The 24,951-nt window shown below is 56.0% G+C and overlaps 4 protein-coding genes and 1 long non-coding RNA gene across 31 annotated transcripts; 3 read left to right on the top strand and 2 right to left on the bottom strand.

Moving 5' to 3' along the window:
* The first annotated feature begins 874 nt into the window (after positions 1-874).
* Positions 875-4,098, top strand: GALT (galactose-1-phosphate uridylyltransferase). Of its 9 annotated transcripts, none has more exons than XM_089318291.1 (11): positions 875-1,027; positions 1,290-1,459; positions 1,636-1,714; positions 1,804-1,852; positions 1,963-2,092; positions 2,248-2,304; positions 2,449-2,571; positions 2,860-2,992; positions 3,095-3,178; positions 3,526-3,680; positions 3,917-4,098. In XM_089318291.1, the coding sequence occupies exons 5-11, from the start codon at positions 1,970-1,972 to the stop codon at positions 4,004-4,006; spliced, it is 765 nt and encodes a 254-aa protein (XP_089174417.1). In that variant the 5' UTR covers positions 875-1,027; positions 1,290-1,459; positions 1,636-1,714; positions 1,804-1,852; positions 1,963-1,969; the 3' UTR covers positions 4,007-4,098. The 9 variants fall into 9 exon arrangements, with proteins under 9 accessions (XP_089174417.1, XP_008270812.3, XP_089174432.1 ...); XM_008272590.5 differs by having other exon boundaries at positions 1,639-1,714; XM_017340724.4 differs by having other exon boundaries at positions 993-1,166; positions 1,639-1,714.
* A 1,167-nt stretch (positions 4,099-5,265) lies between these two features.
* Positions 5,266-15,885, top strand: IL11RA (interleukin 11 receptor subunit alpha). Of its 17 annotated transcripts, none has more exons than XM_051844486.2 (13): positions 5,266-5,515; positions 8,507-8,606; positions 8,860-8,920; positions 11,191-11,360; positions 11,458-11,572; positions 11,724-11,756; positions 11,846-12,012; positions 12,594-12,757; positions 13,564-13,705; positions 14,049-14,168; positions 14,275-14,371; positions 14,595-14,677; positions 15,434-15,885. In XM_051844486.2, the coding sequence occupies exons 2-13, from the start codon at positions 8,507-8,509 to the stop codon at positions 15,448-15,450; spliced, it is 1,269 nt and encodes a 422-aa protein (XP_051700446.1). In that variant the 5' UTR covers positions 5,266-5,515; the 3' UTR covers positions 15,451-15,885. The 17 variants fall into 17 exon arrangements, with proteins under 17 accessions (XP_051700446.1, XP_051700425.1, XP_089174389.1 ...); XM_051844465.3 differs by lacking the exon at positions 5,266-5,515 and adding an exon at positions 5,662-5,715; XM_089318263.1 differs by lacking the exon at positions 5,266-5,515 and adding an exon at positions 5,662-5,715 and having other exon boundaries at positions 11,458-11,534.
* Positions 15,886-15,887: 2 nt separating this feature from the next.
* Positions 15,888-20,466, bottom strand: CCL27 (C-C motif chemokine ligand 27). Of its 2 annotated transcripts, none has more exons than XM_089318313.1 (3): positions 20,362-20,466; positions 16,247-16,379; positions 15,888-16,057 (listed from the first exon to the last, which is right to left on the bottom strand). In XM_089318313.1, coding segments are annotated over exons 1-3 (297 nt in total). In that variant the 5' UTR covers positions 20,363-20,466; the 3' UTR covers positions 15,888-15,894. The 2 variants fall into 2 exon arrangements, with proteins under 2 accessions (XP_089174439.1, XP_002707984.1); XM_002707938.6 differs by lacking the exon at positions 20,362-20,466 and adding an exon at positions 16,520-16,802.
* Positions 19,798-20,797, bottom strand: LOC108176349 (uncharacterized). 2 transcript variants are annotated; one of them, XM_017340707.4, is made up of 4 exons: positions 20,727-20,797; positions 20,362-20,429; positions 20,091-20,150; positions 19,798-19,960 (listed from the first exon to the last, which is right to left on the bottom strand). In XM_017340707.4, exons 2-4 carry the CDS (start codon positions 20,406-20,408, stop codon positions 19,804-19,806), a joined length of 264 nt encoding a protein of 87 aa, XP_017196196.1. In that variant the 5' UTR covers positions 20,409-20,429; positions 20,727-20,797; the 3' UTR covers positions 19,798-19,803. The 2 variants fall into 2 exon arrangements, with proteins under 2 accessions (XP_017196196.1, XP_069909765.1); XM_070053664.2 differs by lacking the exon at positions 20,727-20,797 and having other exon boundaries at positions 20,362-20,501.
* LOC103351777 (uncharacterized) lies at positions 20,378-24,335 on the top strand. The gene is made up of 3 exons (XR_519485.5): positions 20,378-20,523; positions 23,027-23,158; positions 24,117-24,335. It is a non-coding gene; the product is annotated as an uncharacterized LOC103351777 (long non-coding RNA).
* Positions 24,336-24,951: the final 616 nt, after the last annotated feature.

Consider the following 24,951-nt stretch of genomic DNA (forward strand, 5'->3'; position numbering starts at 1 on the left):
GCCACAAGGGAGACACAGATGGAGTTCTGGGCTCCTGGCTTCAGCCTGACCCAGGCCCTGCTGTTTGGGGCATTTGGGGAGCAAACCAGTGAATGGAATATCCCTCTCAGTCTATCCCTTTCTCCTTTGGTTGCTCTGCCTTTCAAAGAAATAAAATCTCAAACAACACCACTCCTGATCTCACCCACAAGATGGTTGGAAGCTACTGACAGCCCTGTCCTCCCCATATTTTTAGATATTGTATAGTCCTTTTTCTCCTCGCACTTTGTGTGTATGTGTGTGTTGGGGGCGGAGGACGCATACACAGGCACACCCATGGCAGGGTTGGGGGGATGTGGTTACTTAGCCTTTCCCCCCAAGTCTCTGTGCTGGTGGCTGAGGCGTGACTACGGTGGAGTACCCACTCTTTGAGGTACCATCTAAAGGGCTAGAATTCGGTAACAGCAGATCCAAGTCCTTCTGCAACCTCAAAGTTCCCTCTCCCAGCAGGCATCAGGGTGATTGTGGCTCCAAAGTGAGACCTTCGCTGGGCTTGGACTGTAAGCTTTGAGAGGGCAGAGGTCATGCCTGATTTGTGCACCCAGGGCTGTCACACGTAGAGCCAAGCTGCTTGGCACACGGTAGATGCTCGGTAAATATTTGCTGAATGAATGACCAAACGGATGACTGAATGCAGAAAAGAAGTCTGTAAGTGTCCTAGAGTAGAAGACTCTGCAATAAGCGGCATTCACAGGGTCATGGCTCCAGCCTAGGGCAGGGGGGATCATCAAAGACCTCAGCTACCCTGAGCCCCGCCCCTAGGTGGCCGGGCGGCACCCTCAGGCAGTCACGTGCTGGCGCCTGGCCAATCACCGGGGGCGAGGCGTGTCGGGGCGGGGCAGACCAAGAAATGGAAGGGCGAGGCGCAGCCTTGCTCGCGTTCCAGAAGATCCCCGAGGTAGACTCATGTCGCGCGGCGGAACTGACTCCGAGCAGCGCCAGCAGGCGTCAGAGGCAGACGCCACGAAAACAGCCTTCCGGGCAAGCGGTAATTGCAGGGCGGCCGGGACTCGCTGGGACGCAGGCTGTCCCTTCGCTTCCTTAAAAAGTCCTCGCGCCCACCCCAAGCAAGGCCGGCGGGGCAAAGAGACACGCCCCTGCAGGCGCTGCAGGCCGACACTGCCAAGGTCTAATTCCGGGCCTGTGGCTCCTGAGCGGGTCGGGGTTGAGAGCACCCCCCCCCCCCCAGCTCGTGCTGCTGGGAGAAGCGTGACAGCTTTGCTGACTGATCCTGACCCTTCTGTCCTCAGAGCATCAGCATATCCGCTACAACCCGCTGCAGGATGAGTGGGTGCTGGTGTCAGCTCACCGCATGAAGCGGCCCTGGCAGGGGCAAGTGGAGCCTGAGCCTCTGAAGACAGTGCCCCGCCACGACCCCCTCAACCCTCTGTGTCCCGGGGCCACCCGGGCCAATGGAGAGGTAAGCCTGTGGAGGCTGCGCCTGGCTGGGCCGGGGACAGGGGTTCCCCTTAGAGCTGCCCTTCACCCACAGGCGCCGTGGGCCTTTCCCACCCCCTGGAGTCTGGTCAGCCCTCCAGCTCCACCACATGGTTTGTGGCGTGGGGCAGTGGAATGCCTGTAGCCCATCCTTGTCAGTAGGTGAATCCTAACTATGATGGCACCTTCCTGTTTGACAACGACTTCCCAGCTCTGCAGCCTGATGCCCCTAATCCAGGTAACCTGGCTCGAGGCACTGTTGGGGAGTGGGGGCTAGGCCCCTGGGGGGGACTTCTGCCGTAGAGAGTGCTGCCCTCTTTATTTCAGGACCCAGCGATCACCCGCTTTTCCAAGCACAGGCTGCCCGAGGAGTTTGGTAACTATGGATTTCCTCTCTGAAAACCTTCAGCCTGAGGTTGAGCACTGGGGTTGGTCCCAGCGCAGACAAGCCCTGTCCCTCTGTCACCCCTTCCCCTCACCACCTAGTAAGGTCATGTGCTTCCACCCCTGGTCGGATGTGACGCTGCCACTCATGTCAGTCCCTGAGATCCGGGCTGTCGTCGATGCATGGGCCTCAGTCACAGAGGATCTGGGTACTCAGTACCCTTGGGTGCAGGTCTGTAAGGGCGCCCCCTCCCCTGGATGGGCCGAGGAGGGGGTGGTGCAGCTTTGGTTCTGGGAAGTAGCATTCCTGTTTCCACAGGGTGTGGTCAGGAGGGGGTTCACTTGATGTCTTTTTGGCTATTAAAGCCCCCTACCCCCACCTGACAGATCTTTGAAAACAAAGGAGCCATGATGGGCTGTTCCAATCCCCACCCTCACTGCCAGGTGAGTGTCTCAGTGAGTTTTTTTTGGCTGGGTTCAAGCCAGCATTGTGGGCAGGAGAACTAGATTAAGGGATGGTACAAAGAAAATATGCAGACTTGGAGGTGAAGGAACTGTCCACTCTTCTCTGCTCCTGCCCTTGGACAGGTGTGGGCCAGCAGCTTCCTGCCAGATATTGCCCAGCGCGAGGAGAGATCTCAGCGGGCCTATCACAGTCAACACGGAGAGCCTCTGCTGATGGAGTATGGCCGCCAGGAGCTGCTCCGGAAGGTGGGGGAGAGCCCGTCCCTCTTCCCCAAGGAATCCCTGGCCTTACCCCCGAAAGAGAGAGGTGTGTGAGGGAGACTTGCTTAGGAGGCCCCAGCCATTATCTAAAGGGAAATTGATGATGGTTTAGATGAGCGGTAGTGGCAGAGGTGGTGAGAACCTATCACATGCGTCGTACATTCTTTTCTTCTGCCTATTTGCTGATCCCTTTCTACTCCCAAAACACACACACAAACACACACACACACACACACACACACACACACCTTAATAACTGTTTTGTCTGCCCAGGACCGTCTGGTCCTAACCAGCGAGCACTGGTTGGTGCTGGTCCCCTTCTGGGCAGTGTGGCCCTTCCAGACACTGCTGCTGCCCCGTCGCCATGTGCGGCGGCTGCCTGAGCTGACACCCACTGAGCGCGATGGTGAGTCTCCCAACTAGGACCCTGGGGCTAGGCGCTGGACCCGGGGCGCTCTGGTAGGGCCAGGATCTGGGTTTCGGGCTGAGTGTCAGGCTCTGATTCCAGATCTGGCCTCCATCATGAAGAAGCTCTTGACCAAGTACGACAACCTGTTTGAGACTTCCTTTCCCTACTCCATGGGCTGGCATGGTGAGGCTTTTTGAGAACCTATGTATAATGCTAAAACTCTATTTCTGGGCTCCTGGGGCCCAGCCCAGTGGACTACAACCCCTGGCGGGTCTTGAGACACCTGCTGGGGGAAGTGTCCGGAGCGGGGATGCTGGGAGTGAGGTGGATGCTGGGAGTGAGAGTGAGCAGCACCACCCACACTCCCAGCGTCCCTGCTCTGGGCAGTGATGTGCTTTCTAATGGCTGGCAGGGGATGCTGGGAGATGTAGTTTCGGCTGCTTGGCCTGGTTGGCTTGGGGGTAGGGACTAGGCTGAAGAACTGAGAAAGAGCCCTCTGTATCATCTCTGCCTTTTTTTCTTCCTGTCAGGAGCTCCCACAGGGTCAGAGGCTGGGGCCGCCTGGGACCACTGGCAGCTGCACGCTCACTACTACCCTCCGCTGCTCCGCTCTGCCACTGTCCGCAAATTCATGGTTGGCTACGAAATGCTTGCTCAGGCTCAGAGGGACCTCACTCCTGAGCAGGTCAGGACCTGCAGCACCCTGGGTCTCCACCCTCCCTCTTTTTTTTGTTTCCCACTTCCTCAAGGAGGCCTTCCTCGGGACTCAGGAGCTACACAGCTCCTGCTCGTTCCAGGGACTTGGGCAGTCCTTACCCCCTCCCTCGTCTCCCCAGCCCCACAGGCCCTCCTTCAGAACTCCCTCCCACACTGTGGGTGCAGCCCTTACCCCTCCCTGATTGCCTTTTGTCCCCCTTCCAGGCTGCAGAGAGACTAAGGGCACTTCCTGAGGTTCATTACCGCCTGAGGCAGAAGGACAAGGAGACTGCGGCCGTCACCCGACCACACTGACCACAGGGCCTTGAGTCCTTCTGCCTGAGGGACCTGGAGCCTAGAGTTTGTGTGGATGAAACATCAATAAAATTGTGCCTCTCCAACTTTAATCACATACTGTTGACACCAGAGGGGTATGAAACCGAATCTTCAGGGACCTGGGGTTACGGATGAAAGGCACCGCTCTGGCCACAATTTCTTTGCCTACAGATTTGCAAAAACTTGATGCAAAAAATCCACCCCAAATCGCTGAACAAAATTAATATTCAGTATTACACCTGGCCTATAGGTTCTCTTTCTTATGGTATAAATGGCATTCCAGTTTAGTACATTTAAAAAAATTTTGTGTTCTTAGCTGTGGTTGAGGCTCTGGGGAAGCCCGAGCACCGTCACCACCACCCCTAGGGTGTCAGCTCACCAAGCCGGGGCCTGAGGGTTTGGTGGAGAGTGGGTGAGCAGGATCCTGCTGCCAGTGGTCAGTGGCCAGACCCTTGGCTGCTGGCCAGAATCCTGGCTTTGTGAGTGGCTACAGCTTGGCTGTGCTCCAGCCCACAGGGGCCAAAGGGGTGAGTAGGAAGCGTGTACGTGGCTTTGTGTCAGTGTCCTTGGCTTCTCCAGATTGCCATGTTCAGTACGTGCAGGCTCTGTGCTCCCCTGTGCCCCAGTCATTGCACAGGACAGAAGAGCTTCCAGAGTTAGGAGCCCCAGGATCTGGGAGGAGGGCATGGGTCCCAGAATGACCGAATGACCCTGAGTTGACACCCTCCCCCCTGGACCTGTCCCTCTGCAAGGTTGTGCAACAGTGTGGGGGACAACAGGCCATGTGGCCAAAGGGGACCTGAATGCCACCTGGTGTCTACCAAACTTTCAGGTGCAGGTCGGGCTTGTGAGTAATGCAGAGATGGCCGGAAGGCTCTTTGTCTCTACTCTTGTCCCAGGGGGAACTGGGTGGGGAAATGGCACTAAGCCTAGACAGTGGACCTGGCGCAGGGCCTTGGCTGCCTGCCTTTCAGTCCAGGGTGTTTCTTCCCTGAGACCAGAGAGTGCTGCCCTGCTCTGAAGGAGAGGAAGCAGGCAGTCCACATCTCCCTGAGCTGGGTGCTGGCTCCTTACGGCTACACACACACACACACACCCCCAACCTTCCACCTCTGCTCGGCTGCCTTTGCGTGTTACACACTACTGGTGCCTAGGTCCAACCTCCAGAGATTCCGATTTAACTGGTAAAGGGTGGGGCTTGCTCAGTTTGAAAGCACAATATCCAGCAAGTTTGAGAAGCGCTGCTTGCAACACCAGTACTCCTTCCTTATCTTATCCGCAGTCTGGGGCACCTTCGGCTCCTCCAGTCACCTGCCCTAGGGCTTCTTAACTCGAGGCTTTGTGCTCAGCAGGAAGAGGAAGGGTACTGTTTCAGTCCTGCTGTCTCAGGGAGGACAAGCTTTCAGGCCAGGACCCAGAAAGCCAGCTCTACACTCAGTCCTCTGCAGCCGTGTTGGTCCGGGACGGGACAGGAAGTGTCCGGCAGAGGTGGGGGTGGAGGTGATTGGCAGTTGGCGGCTCCAATGGGCCGGGAGCCCCCCTATTTCACCCCTCTCCTTCCATTGGCGCCTGGGCGGAGCCGCCCCCGCTGCGGGGGCCCAGGGCGGGAGGGAGTCGAGGCCGGGGCAGAGGGCGAGGGCGAGGGCGAGGGCGAGGGCGGAGGGCGCTGGCGGCGGCGGCCGCGGAAGGTGAGGCCTGGTGGGGCGGGACGGTGCCGACCGCGAAGTCTGGCCAGGAGGGGGCGGGGCAGGGCGGTGTAGGATCTGAGGGTTCGCGAGTGACCGACGGCCTGTCAGTGTGTCCGCGTGTGACGGTGTCAGCGTGGGAGACTCTGGACAGGCTGTCAGCTAACGTGACTGCGTGTGTCGGCGTGCATGCTTGTGGCCGCGGGAGTGCGGGGTTACGGGTGTGTCTGTGGGCAGTGTTTGGTGCGGTTGGGCCGTGTGTTTGTGTATGAGGGGGCAGCCCACAGCGGGGATGTGTTTGGGGAAGGGCTCCGTGGAGTTTAAGACCGTGTGCCAGCTGCGAGTGGGTGGTTGGGTCCGTGTGTGCCAAGGCGTGACTTCAGCAGTAGCAGAACAACAGTGAAACTTGTGACTATGTGTGTGTCCTGTGTCCTAACGTGGAGTTGTGTGTGTGTGAGTGTGTATAGAGCAGCGCTCCCACCTGGGGACCCATTTGAACCCTAACGGGACTGACCTGTCTGCTTCGGGTCCAGCCTAGGCAGCCCCATCCCCACACTCTGCTGCCCCTCCCTCTTCTGCTCAAAATTCCTCCTGGCTGGTCCCCGGCCCCACCTGGCTCAGTTGGTTCTGTTTCTTTTTCTCTCCCAGTGAGAGATCTCTGTGTGTCTCTCACGGGTTCGTTTCCCCAGATGGCTCCCTGTCCCTGTTTCTAGCTTTGCCTCTCTTGCTCCCTGTCTCTGCCTGACTTGCCTGTTTGCCCTGGTCTCTTTGGCTACCTAGGGGCTTGGAACAGTGATGAGACGCCCATCTGCCATTGCTGCACCATGAGGAGCTGCTTCCAGGTGGTGCTGTGGGCCCGTCCTGGGGACGGAGCACGTGTGTGGCTGTTGTGAGTGTGTGGAAGTGTGTGTCTGAGTCGGAGTGAGGGTGTCTGGGTATTGGTGTGACTGGCTATCTGAGAGTCTGAGGGTAAGTAAGTGTGGGTCTTGTGTATCTGGCACCAAGGGACCGAAGGCATTTCCTGGTGCTGGGGCCCAAAGAGCGGAGGGAGAGGGGGAGAAATGGCTGGAACTTCCAGGGGAGGGAGAAGTGGCCTTGTAGGCTTCTCCTTATACCCCCAACCTGGGCCTCCCTTCCCCTCAAAACACAGCCAGCTGTGGCCTAAAGAAAGGAGCCCGGTTTGGCTCTTTTTTTTTTTTTTAATTGTATGCACGTGTGTGTTCAGGGGAGTATCTTTTTGTTCATGGTGCCTAATGAGTCCGGGCTCAGTGAAAACACAGGGAATCTCACTGACAGGGACATAAGCAACCTTCCTCTCCCTCTTGCTGGCCTGGGCTCCGTCTGTGGCTTCCTCTCCAGACTAGGGGGAGGCCTCTTCCCTTCCCAGGGCCTTGGGTAGGAGTGGAGGAGGGAGGAGGGGGGAAGGGGAGGGGGGGCCTGGCTAGGGGCGGCTGAGCTGTGGGACCCAGAGGGGGCGGGGCGTGGAGGGGGAAGGAGGGGATGGTTCTGGGGTCTCAGAACAGAGTGGAACAGCAGCCCTGTGCTGTGGCTGGTGGGAGGAAGTCCTGGAGGCCATGAATACTCAGCCACTGGGACCAGCGAGGTAGGGCGGGGCTGAGCGTGGTCAATGTGACTGGGGAGTGGTGGGGTGGGGTGGCCAGGGGTGGGCCACCTAGACACGTGGAGGCTCCCCCCTGCCCTGTTCTGCTCTGGAGGGGTCTTCCTCTTCCTCTGCTTGCTCTTGGTCAGGGCCGTCTCCCATCTGCCCCTTCCTTTCCTATGGCCGCTTCCCTAGTGCCTTCCTCCCGCTGCTCCTGCCCACCCCCAGCTCCAGGATTCCTCTCTCCTAGCGCCCCCACCATCACCTCCCACATGCACACTTTGCTAGGGACTTTTTGTCCTCCCCTTGTTGAGCTCCTTCTCATTGCCTCCCTGTCCCGAAACTGAGTGTTTATCTCTCGGTGCTGTGGCCCCCAGGCCAGGCCCCTGTCCCTGCAGGCTCCCAGCTCCTCTCAGCCTCCTCTCCTCTCCCCTTCCCGCCACCCTGTCTCCATCTCCATCTGCTGGCGCCTTGCCCGCTCCCAGCCTCTGGCAGCAGCCAGGGCATCTGGATCCGCTTAGCGCTGCAGTCCCAGCCCGCACCCTAGCCCCATCCAGCCTCGCAGGCTTGAGACCAGATTTCAAGCCAGGCCCATTCAAGTGGCCCAAGTAGTCAAAGCAAGGAGACAGGCCCAGGCCGGAGGCTTGGCAGCCAGAGCAGGGCTAAGCCTCATGGTGGGCGTACAGGGTGGGTTCAGGCCCAGCATGACGGCCCCCCCCATCCCAGCTGATAAAGCCTGACCCAGATTAGACCGAGGTGGTGATTAGCCCTGGAGCAGGTGAGGAAGAATGCTGAAATCCCAGCAGCTACATTGGAGGGGTTAATGGGAGTGGCTGAGCCCCTGCCAGTACTTAGTGCCAGGGGTGGGCGCCAAGGGCGGTGTGGGGGGTGGTTGCTGGCGCAGTCTGTCGCCTCCGGCTTTTGTTCTGGGCCCTAAGCCCAGGACTGAGATGGAGGGGGTGAGGGTGTGTGTGTATGTGTGTTTGTGTTCGTGTGTACAGGCACATGCATGGCAATGGGTGTATGGTGAGAAAGGGGACCTCAAGTCAGATCCCCCGATGATTTCTGGTGCCCTGACTCCACTTGGTGCCTCAGTTTTCCTCCTAGGAAGTCTCAGTTTCCCGCAGGAGGAGCCAGGGTTTTGCTTCCCACTGTGGGGTGGGGGATCCCTGACGCTGCCTCTCCCCTCCACAGATGAGCAGCAGCTGCTCAGGGCTGAGCAGGGTCCTGGTGGCTGTGGCTACAGCCCTGGTGTCTGCCTCTTCCCCCTGCCCCCAGGCCTGGGGCCCCCAAGGTGAGAACCCTGGGCTGTGACTTGTGACTTGCTGCCCTTGCTGTGGCCCCTTCCCATGCCTAACTGTGTCTCCCAACTCTGACCACCAAGCTGGGTCCCCCCTGTATCCTGTCCTCTGATCTCTGTCTCCAGATTGTCACATGACCCACTCGGGTCCTTACCCTGTCATTCTTACAGAGTGTGGGTGTGGGTGTGTGGAGGGGGAGTGGGGGCTTGTAAAGGAAGAGCCTCACCTCAGAAGTGCCCTCCACAGGGGTCCAGTATGGGCAGCCTGGCAAGTCTGTGCTGCTGTGTTGCCCCGGAGTGACTGCTGGGTAAGTGCCCCACCTGTCTGACACCTGACCCTTTCCTGATCCTGCCCAGTCCTCATGTCCCTTGTCCCGTGTCCTCACATCCCTTCCCATCCCTGTCTATAATCTGTACCTCTTTGTCCAGATTCAACTGATCTGTATGTATCGAGCACCTGCTAAGTGCCTGGTCTAGTCTAGGCTCTGGGATGTGGCAGGGCACAATCCATGCAAGGTGCATACATTCTGTGGGGAAGACAGGTAAGCAGTTAGAATCCTGCCAGGTAATACCTGGAGGACAGGAAACGTAAAGAAAGTCTTGTGGAAGAGAGCGCTGAGTGGTACTATTTTTTAAAACAGATTTATTTATTTATTTATTTGGAAGGGTTACAGAGGAGGAGAGACAGAAAGAGAGAGCTTCTACCACTGGTTCACTCCTCAGATGATTGCGATGGCCAGAGCTGAGCCAGTCTGAAGTCAGAAGCCAGGAGCTTCATCTGGGACTCCCACGTGGGTGCTGGGAACCAAGGGTTTGGGCCATATTGTACTGCTTTCCCAGGCTCATTAGCAGAGAGCTGGATAGGAAGTGGAGCAGCTGAGACTTAAACCAGCGCCTATATGGGATGCTGGCACTGCAGGCAGCAGCTTTATCCACTGTGCATAGTGCTGGCCCTGAGTGATTACTATTTAAAAAAATATATTATTTTTAGAGGGAGAGAGAGAGAGAGAGAGAGAGAGAGAGAGAGATCACTTCTGTCTGCTGGTTCACTCCTCAAATGCCTGAAATAGCCAGGGCTGGCCAAGCTAAAGCCAGGAGTTAGAACTCCATCCGGGTCTCCCACATGTATGGTAGGGGCCCAGGCACTTGAACCATTGTCTGCTGCCTCCCAGGAAGCATTTCAGGGAGCTGGATCAGAAGTGGAGTAGCCAGCAGCTGGCGCTGTGGCACAGTGGATAAAGCTGCTGCCTGCAGTGCCAGCATCCCATACGGGTGTTGGTTTAAGTCTCAGCTGTTCCACTTCCTATCTAGCTCCCTGCTAATGAGCCTGGGAAAGCAGTAGAAAATGGCCCAAGTCCTTCGGCCCCTGCACCCATGTGGGAGACCTAGAAGAAGCTCCTGGCTCCTGGCTTCTGATTGGCGCAGCTCCAGCTGTTGCGGCCATTTGGGGAGGAACCAGCGGATGGAAGACCTCTCTTTCTCTGCCTCTGCCTCTCTGTAACTCTGCCTTTCAAATAAATAATACAATAAATCTTAAAAAAAAAAAAAGAAGTAGAGTAGCCAATACTTGTATAGGCACTCCTATCTGGGATGTGAGTGTTCCAAGTGACAGGTTAACCTGCTGCACCACAATGCCTGCTCCTTTATTACTGAGAGAGGGGTAGAGAGAGAGAGAGAGTGAAAGAGAGCAGGAGAACTCCCAATCCCCTGATTCACTCCCCAGATTCCTACAACAGAGCTGAAGCTGGGAGCTGAGAACTCAGTCCAGGTCTCCCCATGAGCCATCCGGGATTTGCATCAACAAGAAGCTGGAGTCAGGAGCTAGAAGCAGATATTGAACCCAGGCACTCCAATATGAGATTTTTTTTAAAAAGTCTTTATTTATTTGAACAGCAAAGAGAGAGAAATCTTCCATCCACTGGTTCACTCCCCAAATGGCTACAGTGGCTTGAGCTGGGCCAAGCCTAAGCCAGGAGCCAGGAACTCTATTTGGGTCTCCCACGTGGTTGGCAGAGGCCTAAGCACTTCTGGTGCTTTCCCAGGCCCATTATCAGGGAGCTGGATCAAAAGTGGAGCAGCCAGGGCTTGAACTGTAGCTCCTATTAGATGCTGGCAGCTTAGCCCACTGCGCCATAATGCTAGCCCTGGGGATGTGGTGTCTAAATCGCTCGGCCTGACAGCCCTCCCCTGAGTGGTTACTTTTTATTGGTAATCAGGGAAAGTCACTCTGAGGAAGCGACATTGCAACTGATTTCTGAAGGTCAGGAGGGAAGCAGTTATGCACAGATTAGGGTGCAAGCATCCCTGGTGGAGGGGACAGCTAGTACAAGCACCCTGAGATGGGAGTGAACTCAGCACTTCAGAAGGAAACCAGTGTAACCGGAGTGCAGTGGATGAGGGGAGAGAAGTAGAAGCTGGAGAAGGAGAGGAAGGCAGGGGCTCGATCGCATGCGAGGGGCTTAATGAGCCAGTGTAAGCAATTTGGGTTGTATTGCAGGTGCAACTAGAAGCCCACGGAGCTGTGGCATGATCTGACGTACACTTTAAATTTTCTGTCTTCATCTTATCTCACCTCCAGGGCCCTGGTGTCCTGGTTTCGGGACGGGGAGCCAAGGCTGCTCCAGGGACCTGATTCTGGGTTGGGACATGCATTGGTCCTGACCCACGTAGGCCACACTGACGAGGGCAACTACATCTGCCGGACCCTGGATGGGGCACTTTGGGGCATGGTGACCCTGCAGCTGGGCTGTAAGTTGGGGAGGATGGCAGTGATGAGGCGTGGTGCTCCTGAGGGAATCTGGGCCCCGAGAACGGCCCAGTCTCCAGCTGCACCCTCTGCCTCCAGATCCCCCAGCCCGCCCTGTTGTCTCCTGCCAAGCAACTGACTATGAGAACTTCTCCTGCACTTGGAGTTCCAGCCAGGTCAGCGGTTTACCCACCCGCTACCTCACCTCCTACAGGTGTGTGCACGACCAGATGTGTGTGCCTGTACACTGGGGGGTGCTGGCTCCATGTGGGTACAGGAGGCAGGGAGGGGGTCCTGAGGACAGCCTCAGAGAGGGCGGAGGGCCCTCTTGTCCTTCCTGTCCTTAGATGACCCCTTCCCCTCAGGAAGAAGACCATTCCAGGAGCTGATGGTCAGAGGTAGGACAAGTGGGAGAGACTGGGGGCTCCAGCTGGGACCCACGATGGGCATTTATTTCCAAGCACCAAGACCACATCCTTGCTCCTAGGATGAGTCCATCCACAGGGCCCTGGCCATGCCCACAGGACCCCGTAGGGGCTGCCCGTTGTGTGGTCCATGGGGCAGAGTTCTGGAGCCAGTACCGGATTAATGTGACCGAGGTGAACCCACTGGGTGCCAGCACGCGGCTGCTGGACGTGAGCCTGCAGAACATCTGTGAGTACCCAGCCGGATCTCCCCTAGATGCCCATCACAGAGGCGCCCACAGACTCAGACGCCTCTCCCCCACCCCACCCCAGCTTCTAAAGAGTTCCCTCTCCTCACAGACTCCATTTCACACATAGATGACCCCTGGAGACTAAGAAGTCGAAGGGATCAGAGCCCAGGGGCCACGTGGCACTCGTTCTGGAGCTGCTGCCGCTGCCCACAGGTCCTTCCTCGCAGCCTAGCCCCGGGGCTGATCCCTGTTTCTAGGCCCTGAGCTGAAAGCATCATCTCTCATGTGCTTCCTACCCAAGGGAAGCCCCTGCCTCTTGATCTGTGTGTGGGAGGGAGGAGAGCAGTAAAACTCTGGCTAGAATTGGGCCGATTCATCTTCCTTGGAAGGAAAGAATTATTCACTCAATTCAAAACCCCCAACCCCAGATCTCAGCTTCTTTTATAAGGATGACAGATACTGAGCCTAATGAATGATCAAGTTGAAGATTTCCCTTCTTGGAAACACCTGACTAAGCACACGTCCTGGAAATGGTGGGAAAGATGTCTGTCGCTTAACCTTTGTGCCTTGCCACCCCCAGTGCGCCCTGACCCACCCCAGGGGCTGCGGGTGGAGTCTGTACCCGGTTACCCCAGACGCCTGCGTGCCAGCTGGACATACCCTGCCTCCTGGCCCCGCCAGCCCCACTTCTTGCTCAAGTTCCGGCTGCAGTACCGCCCAGCGCAGCATCTAGCCTGGTCCACGGTAAGGACCGCAGTGCAGGGTTCTAAGTTGGAATGCACTTTGTTTTCATGATCCTACGTGTTTTGTGTAGCTTCTGTTTCGGGCAGTTCACTGATGCATGCCCACCCCCACGGTGCATTCCGTGTGCTTGCACACACACACACACACACTCACACTCGCATGCACACATACTCATGTGCTCCCCGTGGGCCAGGTTTTGTGCTGGGTGTTGGGGTTGCAGAGGGGACAGTCTCTGCCCTGCAGGGCTGTAACGATAATATAAGCCCACAGCTGCGGGAAGACAGCAGTGCCTTTTAAAAAACAACTTTTCGAAGAAAGGGAGTGCCTTCCACCCAGAGGCACATCTTTACATAAACAGTCATCACTCAGTTGATAGTGAATTCCACCTCTGGAGATAAGATTGGTTGGCATCAGGTCTGGGGAGCGGCAGCATCAGATAATAACCAGTATTTGTTTAGTGCTGTCTGCCTGCCAGGTCCATGATGCATATTGTACCTACATTATCTCATTTAGGCTTATTCATTAGGTATTTATATATTTTACAAATGAACTGGGGCACTAGGAGGCCCAAAGTTCACCCAGTAAGTGGTTTAGCGAAGATTTGAGGCCAGGCAGTCTGGGCACCAGCTGCCTTTAAGTACTCACTACTTTACTACCGACTTCCAAGCACTAAGTGGTCCCCAGGTGAAGTCTAGACAGCTCCACCAGGCTGGGAGGAACGGGAGCTCTTTGCAGATGAGGACTGGGTTGGTGGGCTGTGCTCCCACAGCCTAGATAGCACACAGAGGAACCATCTTCACCCCCAGGTGGAGCCGGTGGGATTGGAGGAGGTGATCACCGACGCTGTGGCTGGGCTGCCCCATGCCGTGCGCGTCAGTGCCCGGGACTTTCTGGACGCTGGCACCTGGAGTGCCTGGAGCCCGGAAGCCTGGGGAACTCCAAGTGCTGGTGAGAGACAAAGTGAAAAGCCAAGGGCAGAGGTGCTACCCCAAAGCATCCCTCAGCTGGAAGGGTTTGCAGAAGGCAGGCGGCCTTAGCACAGCCCTACCCGCGCAGGCGCTGCAGTTGCTGTCCTAGGCCTGTAGCCCTGCCTCAGGTTAAGCCCTGCTCCTCCTCCCCGTTCCTGTGATTAAAGCCTTTACTCCAAGCTAGGACCCCAGCAACTGACCACAGCCTTTCAGGCTCCACCTCCTTGGCACCCTGTGTCCCACTGGGGCCCTTGCCCATCCCCAGGACCTGGCCCCTGACCTACTGCTCACGTGGACACTTCTCAGGTCTTGTGTTCCTTCAGGGCCCCTGACGAAGGAGATAGCACCTGGGACCCAGGTACACACGCAACCAGAGGTGGATCCTCGGGTCGACAGCCCGGCTCCTCCACGGTCCTCCCTCCAGCCAGACCCGCGGCCACTTGGTGAGCTTGGGCGGGTGGGCAAAGGTTGTAGAGGGTGGAAAGCCCCAGGGAGGAGGGGCAGCAAGCTTGATGAGGTTCCTTCTCAATGGCATGTGGCCCTCCTCAGATCACAGGGACCCCCTGGAGTATGTGGCTGTGCTGGTGTCTTTGGGAATCCTCTCTTTCCTGGGACTGGCAGCGGGGGCTCTGGCAGTAGGGCTGTGGTAAGTGACTGCCACTGGTCCCTCAGCCTCAGATCCCCACAGTTGTTCTACTCAGAGATCACATTCGTCCTCACCCTCGTGACTGCCCACCGAAACCGATTCAGCTGACCCCTCCCCATTCTACGTCATGATTCTCACTGATTCCCTTCCTGACCCTTACTAAAAACCCTTTGGGAGGAGACGGGGCTGTCCCACATTGAGACAGCTGCCTTTTACGCCCCAGGCTGAGGCTGAGATGGAGTGGGAAGGATGGACCCCCAAAGCCTGGGTTCTTGGCCCCGATGATTCCAGTGGACAAGCTTCCAGGTTAGTAGGACTTCCAGGAGATTTGGAGGTTTGGGCTTGGAAATGGGTGCCCCCATTTTCAGAGGCTCTGGGTAAAGAGCCAGCTATCTTAGTCATTTTATAGGTGTTGAGAATCTGAGTTGGGTGTTCTCATTCTTATGTTTAGGTTGGAGCTTGGGACTTTTTTTTTTTTTAATTTATTTATTTTAAAGGTAGAGCTAGAGAGAGGAGAGGGGAGAGAGGGAGAAAGGGAGGGAGGGAGGGAGAGAGAGAGAGAAAGAGAAAGAGAAAAGAATCTTCCACCCGCTGATTCACTCCCCAAATGACTACAATGGGCTACAATGGCCTGAGCTGGCCCAGGCCAAAGCCAGGAGCCAGGAACTTCCTGCAGGTTTCCCATGTGGGTGCCAAAGGAGACACATTAGAAGGAAGCTGAACTGGAGTAGCCAGGACATGAACCAATGCCCATATGGGATGCTGGTGTTGCGGGCAGCAGCTTTACCCCCTACACCACTGTGCTGGGCCTAGGCCTTCCATTCTTGAGTCCCTGGGCTCAGCAGCGGGTCCCTTTCCTTTCTATCTGGGTACTTCACTAGGACCCCCCCTCCCCCATTTTCAGGGTGTTAGACTCAGAACTGGATAGTCATCCTTTCTCTTGGAGTACCTTAGATCAAAGCTGACACATTCAGTCACACCTGGACCACTCGGGCAGTTTCCAGAGTGTCTAGGCCCAGACCCAGTCCTGATGTCTCACAATTTGCCTCTTGCTTCTTCTAGGAGCTCCAAACCTATAGAAGACCCAGGAGGGCTTTAGCTGATTCTACCTATAACTCTGTCTTGCTGGCGCAGATGGATGGACAGCTAGAACCCAGGCAGGACAGTAGACCTCCGTGGAAGGGGGTCTCAGCTGGAAGCTGTGCTTGGAGGCCATTTCTGGGAGACCCCATATTCCAGACTTGCAGGCTGAAAGGTGCCTGGACTGCTGATTTCATTCCAGAGCTGGAGGTCTACCTGACGAACATGTGTAGATGTGGATGTCTGTATCCATGTGTGACCAAGAGTATGTGAGGCAGGGAACCTGTGTTCTCTGCATGTATGCATGTATGTATGTATGTATGGAGGTACTTGGGGAGTGTGTGTAGGTCCTTCACTCTTGGCCTTACCTCTTGCAAGGGTTGTGAAGGTGCAAATAAAGAGAGTGAAGAAGTTCTTGGCAGATCACACACAGAGATTCTTGTCTAATGTTGCTTTATTGGGGCTTTGTGGGGCTCCAACCCATTTTCCCTAGCAACCCAGAAATCAGGTTGAGTCCCCTGGAGCCTCTTCCCTTGGCGCTCGAACCACCGAGCCAGGCTGCGGTTCTGGGGATGAATGCACACGCTGCGTCGAGCCAGATGAAGCCTGGGAAGGGAAGGGTCCAAAGCCATGACCATAACCTGGGGTTGTGGGTAGTGTCCCAGGCTTAGGAGCAGGGGTCAGATGAACACCTGAGTCAGTGTCCGAATTGGTAGTGGGGTCTGGGGCTGGGCTCAGCGTCGGGGATCGGGCTGAGGTCAGAGTTGGAGGGATCGGGGTGGGGTTAGCGCTCACACGAAAGCCTGCAGGTGACAGTCTCCATCAGCCTCCTGCAGTTCCACCCGGATGACCTTCCTCAGTAGCTTGTTTGACAGTGGCTGTCGGTAGAGCTGAGTACAGCAGGTAGTGCTGGGTGGCAGTATCAACACTAGGGGACAATGCAGCACACATGCAGATGGGCCCAGACCCAGAACCCCTCTGTCGGACAGCTGGAGCTGGACTTGCTGGGCCCCTTTCCCTTCATCGCATTCACCCAGATCCCCAGACCTGTGTCCCCCGCGTACTCACCTGCTCCAGGGTCCAGGCTCAGGAGCAACAGCAGCAGCAGGAGCCTGCTGGTAGGTGAACACCCCTCCATGCTGCTCAGCCTAGACACTTCCTACTCTCTCCTCCTCCTGTACCTTTTATCTGGGCGCCTTTTACCTGAGGCACCGGGTGAGTCAGAGGCAGGTGGAGATGCCTTGCTTATCCTGTGACACTCCTGGGTCCTAATTCTTGGCCTGTTGTCACAGACCCCTTCCTCTTCTAGGGCTGCCATTTCCCATGTGCTCCTAAGCCCTGAACGGAGAAGCTGGGGAAAGGGCAGTGCAGGATGTGGGGACTGCTGGCCCAGTGACTAAGGGCAGCCGAGGATCCGCAGTGGCATCCAGTGAGAGACAGTCACGCTCATGCGTACACAGCTGCACATTCACAGTCACACCTTGATCACTCAGTCAGCCTCACAAAGTCACACCCACGATCAGACAGCCTCGGACAAAAAATGACACCACTCCAGCTACGAAGTCCCTCTCACACGGTTGTGTTTCCACGGACATCAGACAGTCCTGCTGGCACACACAGACTCTCGTGGGGGACTTGTGGGTGGCACGGGAGAAGAGAACAGGCCAGTATCAACTTGCCTTCATTTTCCCCTCCCCATTTCCTGCCCTGGCCTGTCTGTCTTATCGGAGAAATGGTGGGGACTGGTCCCCAAAGCAGTCCTCTGGCTCAGGAGGGGTCTTGGCTAAGGCCAGCCATATTCTGGGAAGCTAGGAGAAGTCCACCCCCCTTTAAAAGCTGTATTTATTTTAAAGGCAGAGTGAGATTATCTATCTAATCTTCCACCCACTAGTTCACTCCCCAAATACAACAGCCAGGGGTTTGCAAGGTTGAACCCAGGCAAACTACTCTAGTCTCCCACATGGGCGGCGGGGACCCAGGTACTTAGGCCATCATCTGCTTTCCAGGATGCATTAGCAGAAAGCTGGATCAGAAGTGCGGAGTAGCCAGGCACTCTGATATGGGATGTGGACGTCCCAAGTGGTGACTTAACTCACAGCACCATCCCGACGAGGCCCTTTTTGATGGTGCCGACGAGGCCCTGGGGATGCTGAGGGGGCTTCTTCCTCCAGGAAGAAGAGAGAGGGAGCAAAGTTGAGGTGGATGAGAAGGAAAGATGAAAGCTCTCTGGTGCCAGGCTGCTGTTGTCTAAACAGGTAAAAGTGGCCATCGTTATGGTACAGAGGGTTGGGCCACTGTTTGTGTTGCCAGCATCCCATATTAGAGCATCAGTTCGAGTCCTGGCTGCTCTGCTTCCAGTTCAGCTCCCTGCTGATCTGCCTGTGAGAGCAGTGGAGGATGGTCCAAGTGCTTGGGCCCCTGCTGCCCATGTGAGAGCCCTGGATGAAGTTTTGGCTCCTGGTTTCAATCTGGCCCAGACCTGGCTGTTGCAGCCATTTGGGAGTGAACCAGCAGATGGAGAATCTCTTTCTTTTTCACTATGCCTTTACAAATTATAAAATAAATAAAAGGAAAACTTAAAAGCAAAACAAAAACAGGTGAAAAGTTCATGAAATCTCACCTGTTTTTGCCTCAGCCTGTTCCAGGAATGCCAGCCTCTTGTCAGTAGGGGCCTGGAGGCTGCAGACTCAGTCCCTAGCTTGTTGGAGAAGTCAAACTCAAGAGCTCAGTTACTTTTCGTTTGTTCTCAAGTTCCAGCCTCCACTGCGGGCCTGGAGGAACATCCCTGCTCTCCACCAGAGTTCAGCAATACCCACGTCTCCAACCCCTGGCCCCTCTGCATCCCATCTTCCATTGCCCGGCTCCCCTCATCCCACTTCCCCCAGTGTAAACCTCCTACCCCTCCTGATCCAGCACTTTCCAGGAAGCTGGAAAATGCCTAGGGAGGGGGCATGCTGCTGTTTACTGCCGCTGGCTCCCTGACGAATGTCCACTCCTGGTCTGGGGATTTCAATCCTCATGGCCTGTTCTGCTCTGAGACATAAACTGAGTCATAACCTAATAATCCAGCGCTCTGCCTTGTGCGGTCTTCTGCCCTGGGACCAGCCATCCTCTATGGGGTAGGTCTTCTTTTGGGATAGGACTCGCACCTACTCTGAGTAGCCCTTCCTGCTGTGGGTTGCTTCAAAAATCACAAGGGACTTTGGGTCCCAGGACAGGGGCTAGTCCCCTCCACACTGAAGACCTGGACGTCTCCTCCCTGGCTTGACGGCCCCTCCCTGTGGAATTTGTCTTAGGGGGCCCTCAGGTCTTCTGATAGTGATATGGGGAGGTAAGGGCCCCCGGCTGGACAGGGCTCTGACATAGATATGAGGAAATGGCTCAAGAGTTTGGGTACATTTTTTGAAGATGACCACAACCCAGAGGTCATTCATCTGGAACTTCTAGTGCCAGAGGCCTTAGGGTCCTCCTCCCATTCCCAAGTCCACTTATGTCCCAGGGCCTGGGTGGAGACATCAGAAAATCTCCCAGGTTCCACCCCCTTGTCATGGACCTCCGTCAGCTCCTGCCAACACTCTGGTCTTTCCTAGGAAACAAATTCTTCTAGGTGTGCACCTATCTCTTTCCTTTGACCTTTTCAAAGATAAGGCCAAGTCTTCTCCCAGTCCCAACCTGCTGGAGCAGGGACAGCTCCGGGCACAGAGCCAGACTTGGTGCCAGTAGAAACCAGGCTGTCTCTAACCTCGTCCTCTGGTGCCCTTCTCTGGTGGTGGGGCTAGTCCCTGACTCCCAGCAGGGTACTGGCTGATGGGGAGCAGGGAGCAGTGCTTTCAGACTGCCCTAGGCAAGCAGCAAGAACTGCTAGGTGGGCTGATCCCAAGTAGCTCTAACTTAGGGTCAAACAGGAGGACCCAGGAGTTGGGGTAGCAAAGTCACACCCCTGTGGCTGGCAGCTAGCTTTCAGGAATACCCCCCACCCTCCCTCAGTCTACTTCCTACAGTTCTGGCTTAAAAAGGTTTATAGCTGCTCCCAAATAGACTCTTCAGACACTTGGCAAAATCCTGGCCAGGAGGATACCTAGGTGGTAACAGCACTGAGGATGAGGCCGGGAGGAAGGCCAGGCTAGGACACACTGAGTGCATGGTGATGGGTGCTGGTTCTTTTTGTTTGCTTCGTTTGTTTGGCTTTTTTGGTGGGGAGGCGCTGACAGTACCAGCAGGCCTGACCCTGAGCATTGACATGCAAGGAGGCCCTGTCAGTAAGGACGCACACAGCCAGTGTGGAGAAGGGCTCCCAGCCCGAACGGCGGCACCGGCGGCAGAGTCAGGAGGGCAGGACGGTGGGCTTCGTTTTAAATCTTTAATGCACCGGCTGCCTGGGCAGCGGCGGCGGGAGTGCGGCAATGGAGGCCACGACCGGAACGCGAGGGAGCAGGGCCCAGGCCGCTCGACAGACAGCTCATTAGACCCCGCAGAGGCTCCAGCTTCTGCTCCCGCGGGTGTGCAGAACTGTGGGGCGACCCGACACGGCCATGAGGCGGGGCGAGGGCTCCCGGATTCCCGCCCGCCCCAGTCCGTCTGCTGAGACTCGACCCTCGGCCACACCTGGGGAGGGGCTTCAGCGCCGCAGCCCCCTCACCTTCGTTCTCTCCGCCACATTCGCAGCCAGGGGAAAAAGTAGAAACAGCCCCAGTAGATCCTGCAGAGAGAAGGCCGAGCAGGGCCGGGCGGGCGGGGCTGACCCCCACAGACCCCGCCCCTCGGGCAAGGCTCCGCCCAGCCTGGCGAGGGCGGCTCCCTCGTAGCCCACGCCCCCTCAAGGCCCCGCCCCTCCCGCCCCCGGACGGCTCGCACCCTCCCCCACCCGGAGCCTCCTGGTTCCTCCTCCGCAGAACCCCGCCTCCACTCACTCCTCCTCCGCCTCCAGCGCCACCTCGTATCTCCTCAATCCCGGCATGTCCTGGGCTCCGAGCGTCTCCTGGGGGGCGGCATGGTTGGATCAAGGAGCACCCCCGCCCCAGCCCCAGGTCCCCTTCTTCGTCATTTTCAGGACGAGTCTGACTAGCTCTCAGGTAATCTGAGGCAGGTGCCCCCCGGGAAGCCTCAGTAAGCCACATCGGGACTGGATGAGATAGAAGATTTGGGGGCACCAGAAATTAATGGGTTAGGAGGTCGGTCATCTCCGGGGCCTGAGGCATTTAGGGCGAGTGGTTTGGCAGTCATGGGACTGGGAGATTTGGGGCCCTGGGTGAGGAGTTTCAGGGGCTGGGGTCACCTGGAGGGGGGCTGAGGGGGTCGGTGCAGCCTAAACTCCCGCCCTCCCTGGCTCCACCCCGGAAACGGACCGTTACCAGTGCGTCACAGGGACCCCGGTGCGCACCGGGGGTGGGGTTTGCTTATCACCGGAAGGGGCGGAGTCAAGAGCTCCCGCTAGGAGGTGGAGCCCAGGGCGAAAGGGGCAGAGGCGGGCTTTTTATGAAGAGTGGGGCGTAGGACTGTGTGGGCCTGGGAGCAGGTTTTGGAGCTCAGCTCTGCGGCGCTGAGGCTTCAGCACTAGGCAGCAAGAAAGGGCTTTGGTCCAGGACTGGCTTCCCCGTTCCGTGTCTCCATCCTCGTCTACTCCTCCCTGTCTCTGCCCTGCCAGTTGCCCTTGCTTGACTGCCTCCCTCCGCTTCAGTGACCCTGGACTGAGGAGGAATAGGCCCCCAGAGAGAACCCTGTGTAGGATTCTACTTATTTCCAGACTATGGAAATAACTGTTGGCCGAGTGACCTTGGCCAAGTCACTGAACGGCCAGAGGGTCATGGCTGAGCTCCATTTCCTGTGATTTTTTTTTTTTTTACAATCATTTAGTCAACAAATGTTTACTGAGTGTGTGCCAGGCGCCAGTCACTGAGCTGGGCTTGGAGATGCAGCGGTGAAGAAGCCAGGCGCAATTTCCACCCCAGGAGGTTGTCAAAAGAGAACAATCGCATCATTAAATGTAGCTTGGGGAAGAGGAAGGTGCTGTGGGAATGCCAATAAAGGGCAGTGAACTCGGGGTAGGAAGCAGGAAATAGCTGGCCCAGGCCTCTGATGTCCCAGCCAAGGCTCGGTGCAGAGCCAGACTTGGTCTGGGGAGGGGAGAAAAAAGCCTTGTGGCTGGATTGACTATGGGAGGGGCCAGAAATGAATGAGGTGAAGGTTTGCTCTTGGTGAACGCTGAAGGATGGCTAGCCCGCCCCGCCCTGCCCTCCATTCCACTCTGTTTCTCCCTCTCCTGTCCATCCTCCCCTGCTTGAGCCATGTACAGGCAGCAGACAGATCCCTAAGTGTCAAGTGGCGTTGTTGGAAACATTGCAGTCTGGGTGAGGAGAAGCTGTGCCCTCACACACCACCTTCTCGCTCAAGTTCACACTCTCGTCGACACTGCAGGCTCTGCCCTGGCTGGCTCTGGCCTGGTGCAGGGGAGCTGGGAGCCTGCTCCTGCCTCCTCGTCCTCCGACCCCAGGCCGGGGTGATTCACATCCTCACTGAGACACAGGGCCCCCTGTGGTGCTGTCCTGGGCTAACTGCTCTGGTGCTTGCCCTGGGGAGGAAGGAGAGGCAGGGTCAGGGGCAGAAGCTGGGGCCAGGGGCTTGGAGGCAGGAGGCAGGGCTGGGGAGGGCCAGGCTTGCCTTGGCAGAGATCCGCTTCAGTCTCCGAATGATGCGGCCCACCCAGGGCTGTTCCGGGGGTGCACAGAGCTGCAGGCCCCTCAGTGTGGTGAACCTGGAGGCAGAGAGAAGGGAGCCCTGGAGCCCAGCTTCCTGGGGGGCCCTGTGTGAGGGTCAGAAGCTGTGGACCATGTCTGGGAACCCGTTTTAGGGGCTCTTTTGTGGGAGGGACTGGGCAAGGGTAAGGGAGATAAGATGGTGAGTGGCGGCCTGGATGATGGAGGAGGTGATCGGGAGGGAGGAACCTAGACACTCCCCCCCCCCCCCCATGGGATAAAGAACCCTGCAGCTGTCTTGGAGGAAGAGATAGCAAGAGGCACCAAACATGTCCCAGGAATTGGGTGTTAGCTTACCAAGAAGCAAGAATTCTCAGAATTGTTGGCCTCTCTCAGAGCTGGGGAGGGGTTGGGGTTAGTGTTCCAGCTTAACTCAAGGGTGGAAAGGCCACAGCCCTGACTGGGATTCAGGCCCTTTGTGGCCAGTGCCTTAGCTTTGGTGTTGCTCTCTCCTTCACCCACATGCACTGACCTCTTCCCCTGAAACCCAGACCAGCTGAGGCGGAGCATACAGAGAGAAGAGCAGCCAGGGGCTTCCAGACCAGCCAGGTGTGGATCATAGAGAAACACCTGGAGCACAGGCTCATCTACATACCCTGGGTACTTGCACACGCCACAGGCATGCCCACAGCACACAAGCAGACACATGCAGACTGCCTAGGGATACCCACAATCTGCAGGTACACTAACGTCACACAGGAACTTAGTCACCAGAGGGGCACAGCCGTTTGCCGCATGTACAGCCTCAGGTTCATTCTCAGACCTGAGTGTTGACTCAGTTTTTTCACTGACTTCCCGAAAAACTATGTGCTGGTCCCTCTAGGCCCTCTCTTCCTACTCCAGTTTACCCCCTCCTGGCAAGCGAATCAGTCCAGTAAGAAGATGAGAACTGCCACACAGGAGGCCACGGGATGGATGGAGATGGATAAGTGGGCAGAATCCCTGGGAGCAGCAGGTGTGTGCAGGGGTACAGGAGACCCACGTGTGTGAGACTGTGTGTAAGGTGGGATGGGGGAGAGTGAGCCGGAGTTATCCTGTTGGGGAGCAAGCCCCTGCATACTGGGCAGGGGTGGGGAGGGGTCCTGTGAATGTACGTGTATGAGTTTGTGGTTATCTCCTACTTACGGCTCCCTTATTATCTGTGTCTCGCAATTTCCTCCCTTCTGGTGTATAATAAAGATCTGGGTCTTTTTCATGTCTTCTGGCGTATAATAAAGAATTTGTCTGGTTTTTGTTGCTGGTTTCTGAGAAAACTTTGTAAACATTTGGAATTTCCCAAGTATAGGTGGTCCCTGGCTTTGGAACTTACAATGACTCACAGTTTTTCTGACTTTTGATGATGTGAAAACCATACACATGGGACTGACATTCTGATACAGTGGGTTAAGCCATCCCCTGCTTTACTGGCATCCCATATTAGCACCGATTTGAGCCCTGGCTGCTCTTTTTCTGATAGAGCTCCCTGTTGATGCACCTGGGAAAGTGGTGGTAGATGGCTCAAATGGGAGACCTAGGTGGTGGTCTAGGCTCCTGGCATTGGCCTAGTCCAGCCCTGGCTATTGTGGCCATCTGGGGAGTGAACCAGCAGATGGAAGATTCTCTCTCTGTCTCCCTCCCTCCCTGTAACTGCCTCTCTCAAATCTATCAATCAATCCATCTTAAAAAGAGAGAGAGAGAGAAGAAAGTAATATAGTTTCAGTAGAAACCATATTTTAAGTTGAATTTTCCCCAGCCAGCAATGTTGTAGTCTCATGAGGATGAACAATTGATACCCTACAGTGTACTGGCAGCTAAGTTATGATGTTTGCTAGGTTAACGGTATTAAGTGTATTTTCAATTTATAATGGATTCATCCAGATATAATCCCATCATAGATTAAGGAGCATCACTAATGGGAGGAGTGTCTTTCCTAGGTGCTTGGATCACATCAGAGTTCAGCCTGAGAGATCAGATGACTCCAGAAGGAGGCTGGTTACCAGAAAGACCAACTATGTATCTAGGAGGTGGGGACGTTGAGCCAGCACGACGACCTCTAGGGAGTGGAGAAGGATTGGGGATTGCATTCACCTGTGTCCAACAGTTTAGTAATGGCTACATAATGAAATCACAATAAAAAAAATCTGAACACCAAAGCTCATAGAACCTCCTGCTTTGTGAACACATTGATGTGCTGGGAGGGTGGCGCACTCTGTCTCCCCAGAGAGGGAGAGACAGCACAAACATCTGCATTTGAGACTCTTCCAGACTTCATCCTACGTGCCTCTTCATTTGGCTGTTCCTGATACATACCCTTTATAAAAAATTGTAAGTGGTGCCAGCGTTGCCCAGCTGGTTAAGCCACACCACCTGCGACACCAGTATCACATATGCGCACCAGTTTGAGTCCAGGCTGCTTCACTTCAATCTAGCTCCCCACTAATGAGCCTAGGAAGGCAGAAGAAGATGGCCCAAGTACTGGGGCCCCTGCCACCAATATGGGAGACCCAGATGGAGTTCCAGGCTTCTGGCTTCAGCCTAGCCCAACTGTTGAGGCCATCTGAGGAATGAACCAGTAGATGGAGATTTCTTTTCCTCTATCTCTGTAACTCTGCCTAATAAATACACAAAAAAGTAAATAATAAATATTTTTAAAAATGTAAGCATAGCACCTTCCTGAGTTCCGTGAGTCATTCATTCTAGAATATTATCCAGACCTCAAGTAACAGACAGTTGAGATTCATTGTGAGACGTGGCCCCATACCCATAGGC

This window comes from Oryctolagus cuniculus, chromosome 1 (genome assembly GCF_051225735.1).
Source record: "Oryctolagus cuniculus isolate XC-2025 breed Fujian yellow rabbit chromosome 1, ASM5122573v1, whole genome shotgun sequence".
Lineage (NCBI taxonomy): Eukaryota > Metazoa > Chordata > Mammalia > Lagomorpha > Leporidae > Oryctolagus > Oryctolagus cuniculus.

Excerpts from the sequence above, each read along its gene's own strand:
- CCL27 (XM_002707938.6), bottom strand. The coding sequence starts at position 16,589 with ATGGAGGGGTGTTCACCTACCAGCAGGCTCCTGCTGCTGCTGTTGCTC. Across the intron at positions 16,380-16,519 it reads GAGCCTGGACCCTGGAGCAG|TGTTGATACTGCCACCCAGC; the intron begins GTGAGTACGCGG and ends ATTGTCCCCTAG. Across the intron at positions 16,058-16,246 it reads TGTCACCTGCAGGCTTTCGT|GCTTCATCTGGCTCGACGCA; the intron begins GTGAGCGCTAAC and ends TTCCCTTCCCAG.
- LOC108176349 (XM_017340707.4), bottom strand. The coding sequence starts at position 20,408 with ATGCCGGGATTGAGGAGATACGAGGTGGCGCTGGAGGCGGAGGAGGA. Across the intron at positions 20,151-20,361 it reads GCGCTGGAGGCGGAGGAGGA|GATCTACTGGGGCTGTTTCT; the intron begins GTGAGTGGAGGC and ends TTCTCTCTGCAG. Across the intron at positions 19,961-20,090 it reads ATGTGGCGGAGAGAACGAAG|TTCTGCACACCCGCGGGAGC; the intron begins GTGAGGGGGCTG and ends GTCGCCCCACAG.
- GALT (XM_008272590.5), top strand. The coding sequence starts at position 946 with ATGTCGCGCGGCGGAACTGACTCCGAGCAGCGCCAGCAGGCGTCAGAG. Across the intron at positions 2,993-3,094 it reads GACACCCACTGAGCGCGATG|ATCTGGCCTCCATCATGAAG; the intron begins GTGAGTCTCCCA and ends CTCTGATTCCAG. Across the intron at positions 3,681-3,916 it reads GGGACCTCACTCCTGAGCAG|GCTGCAGAGAGACTAAGGGC; the intron begins GTCAGGACCTGC and ends TCCCCCTTCCAG.
- IL11RA (XM_070053618.1), top strand. Across the intron at positions 11,573-11,723 it reads CGCTACCTCACCTCCTACAG|GAAGAAGACCATTCCAGGAG; the intron begins GTGTGTGCACGA and ends CCTTCCCCTCAG. Across the intron at positions 13,706-14,048 it reads CTGGGGAACTCCAAGTGCTG|GGCCCCTGACGAAGGAGATA; the intron begins GTGAGAGACAAA and ends GTGTTCCTTCAG.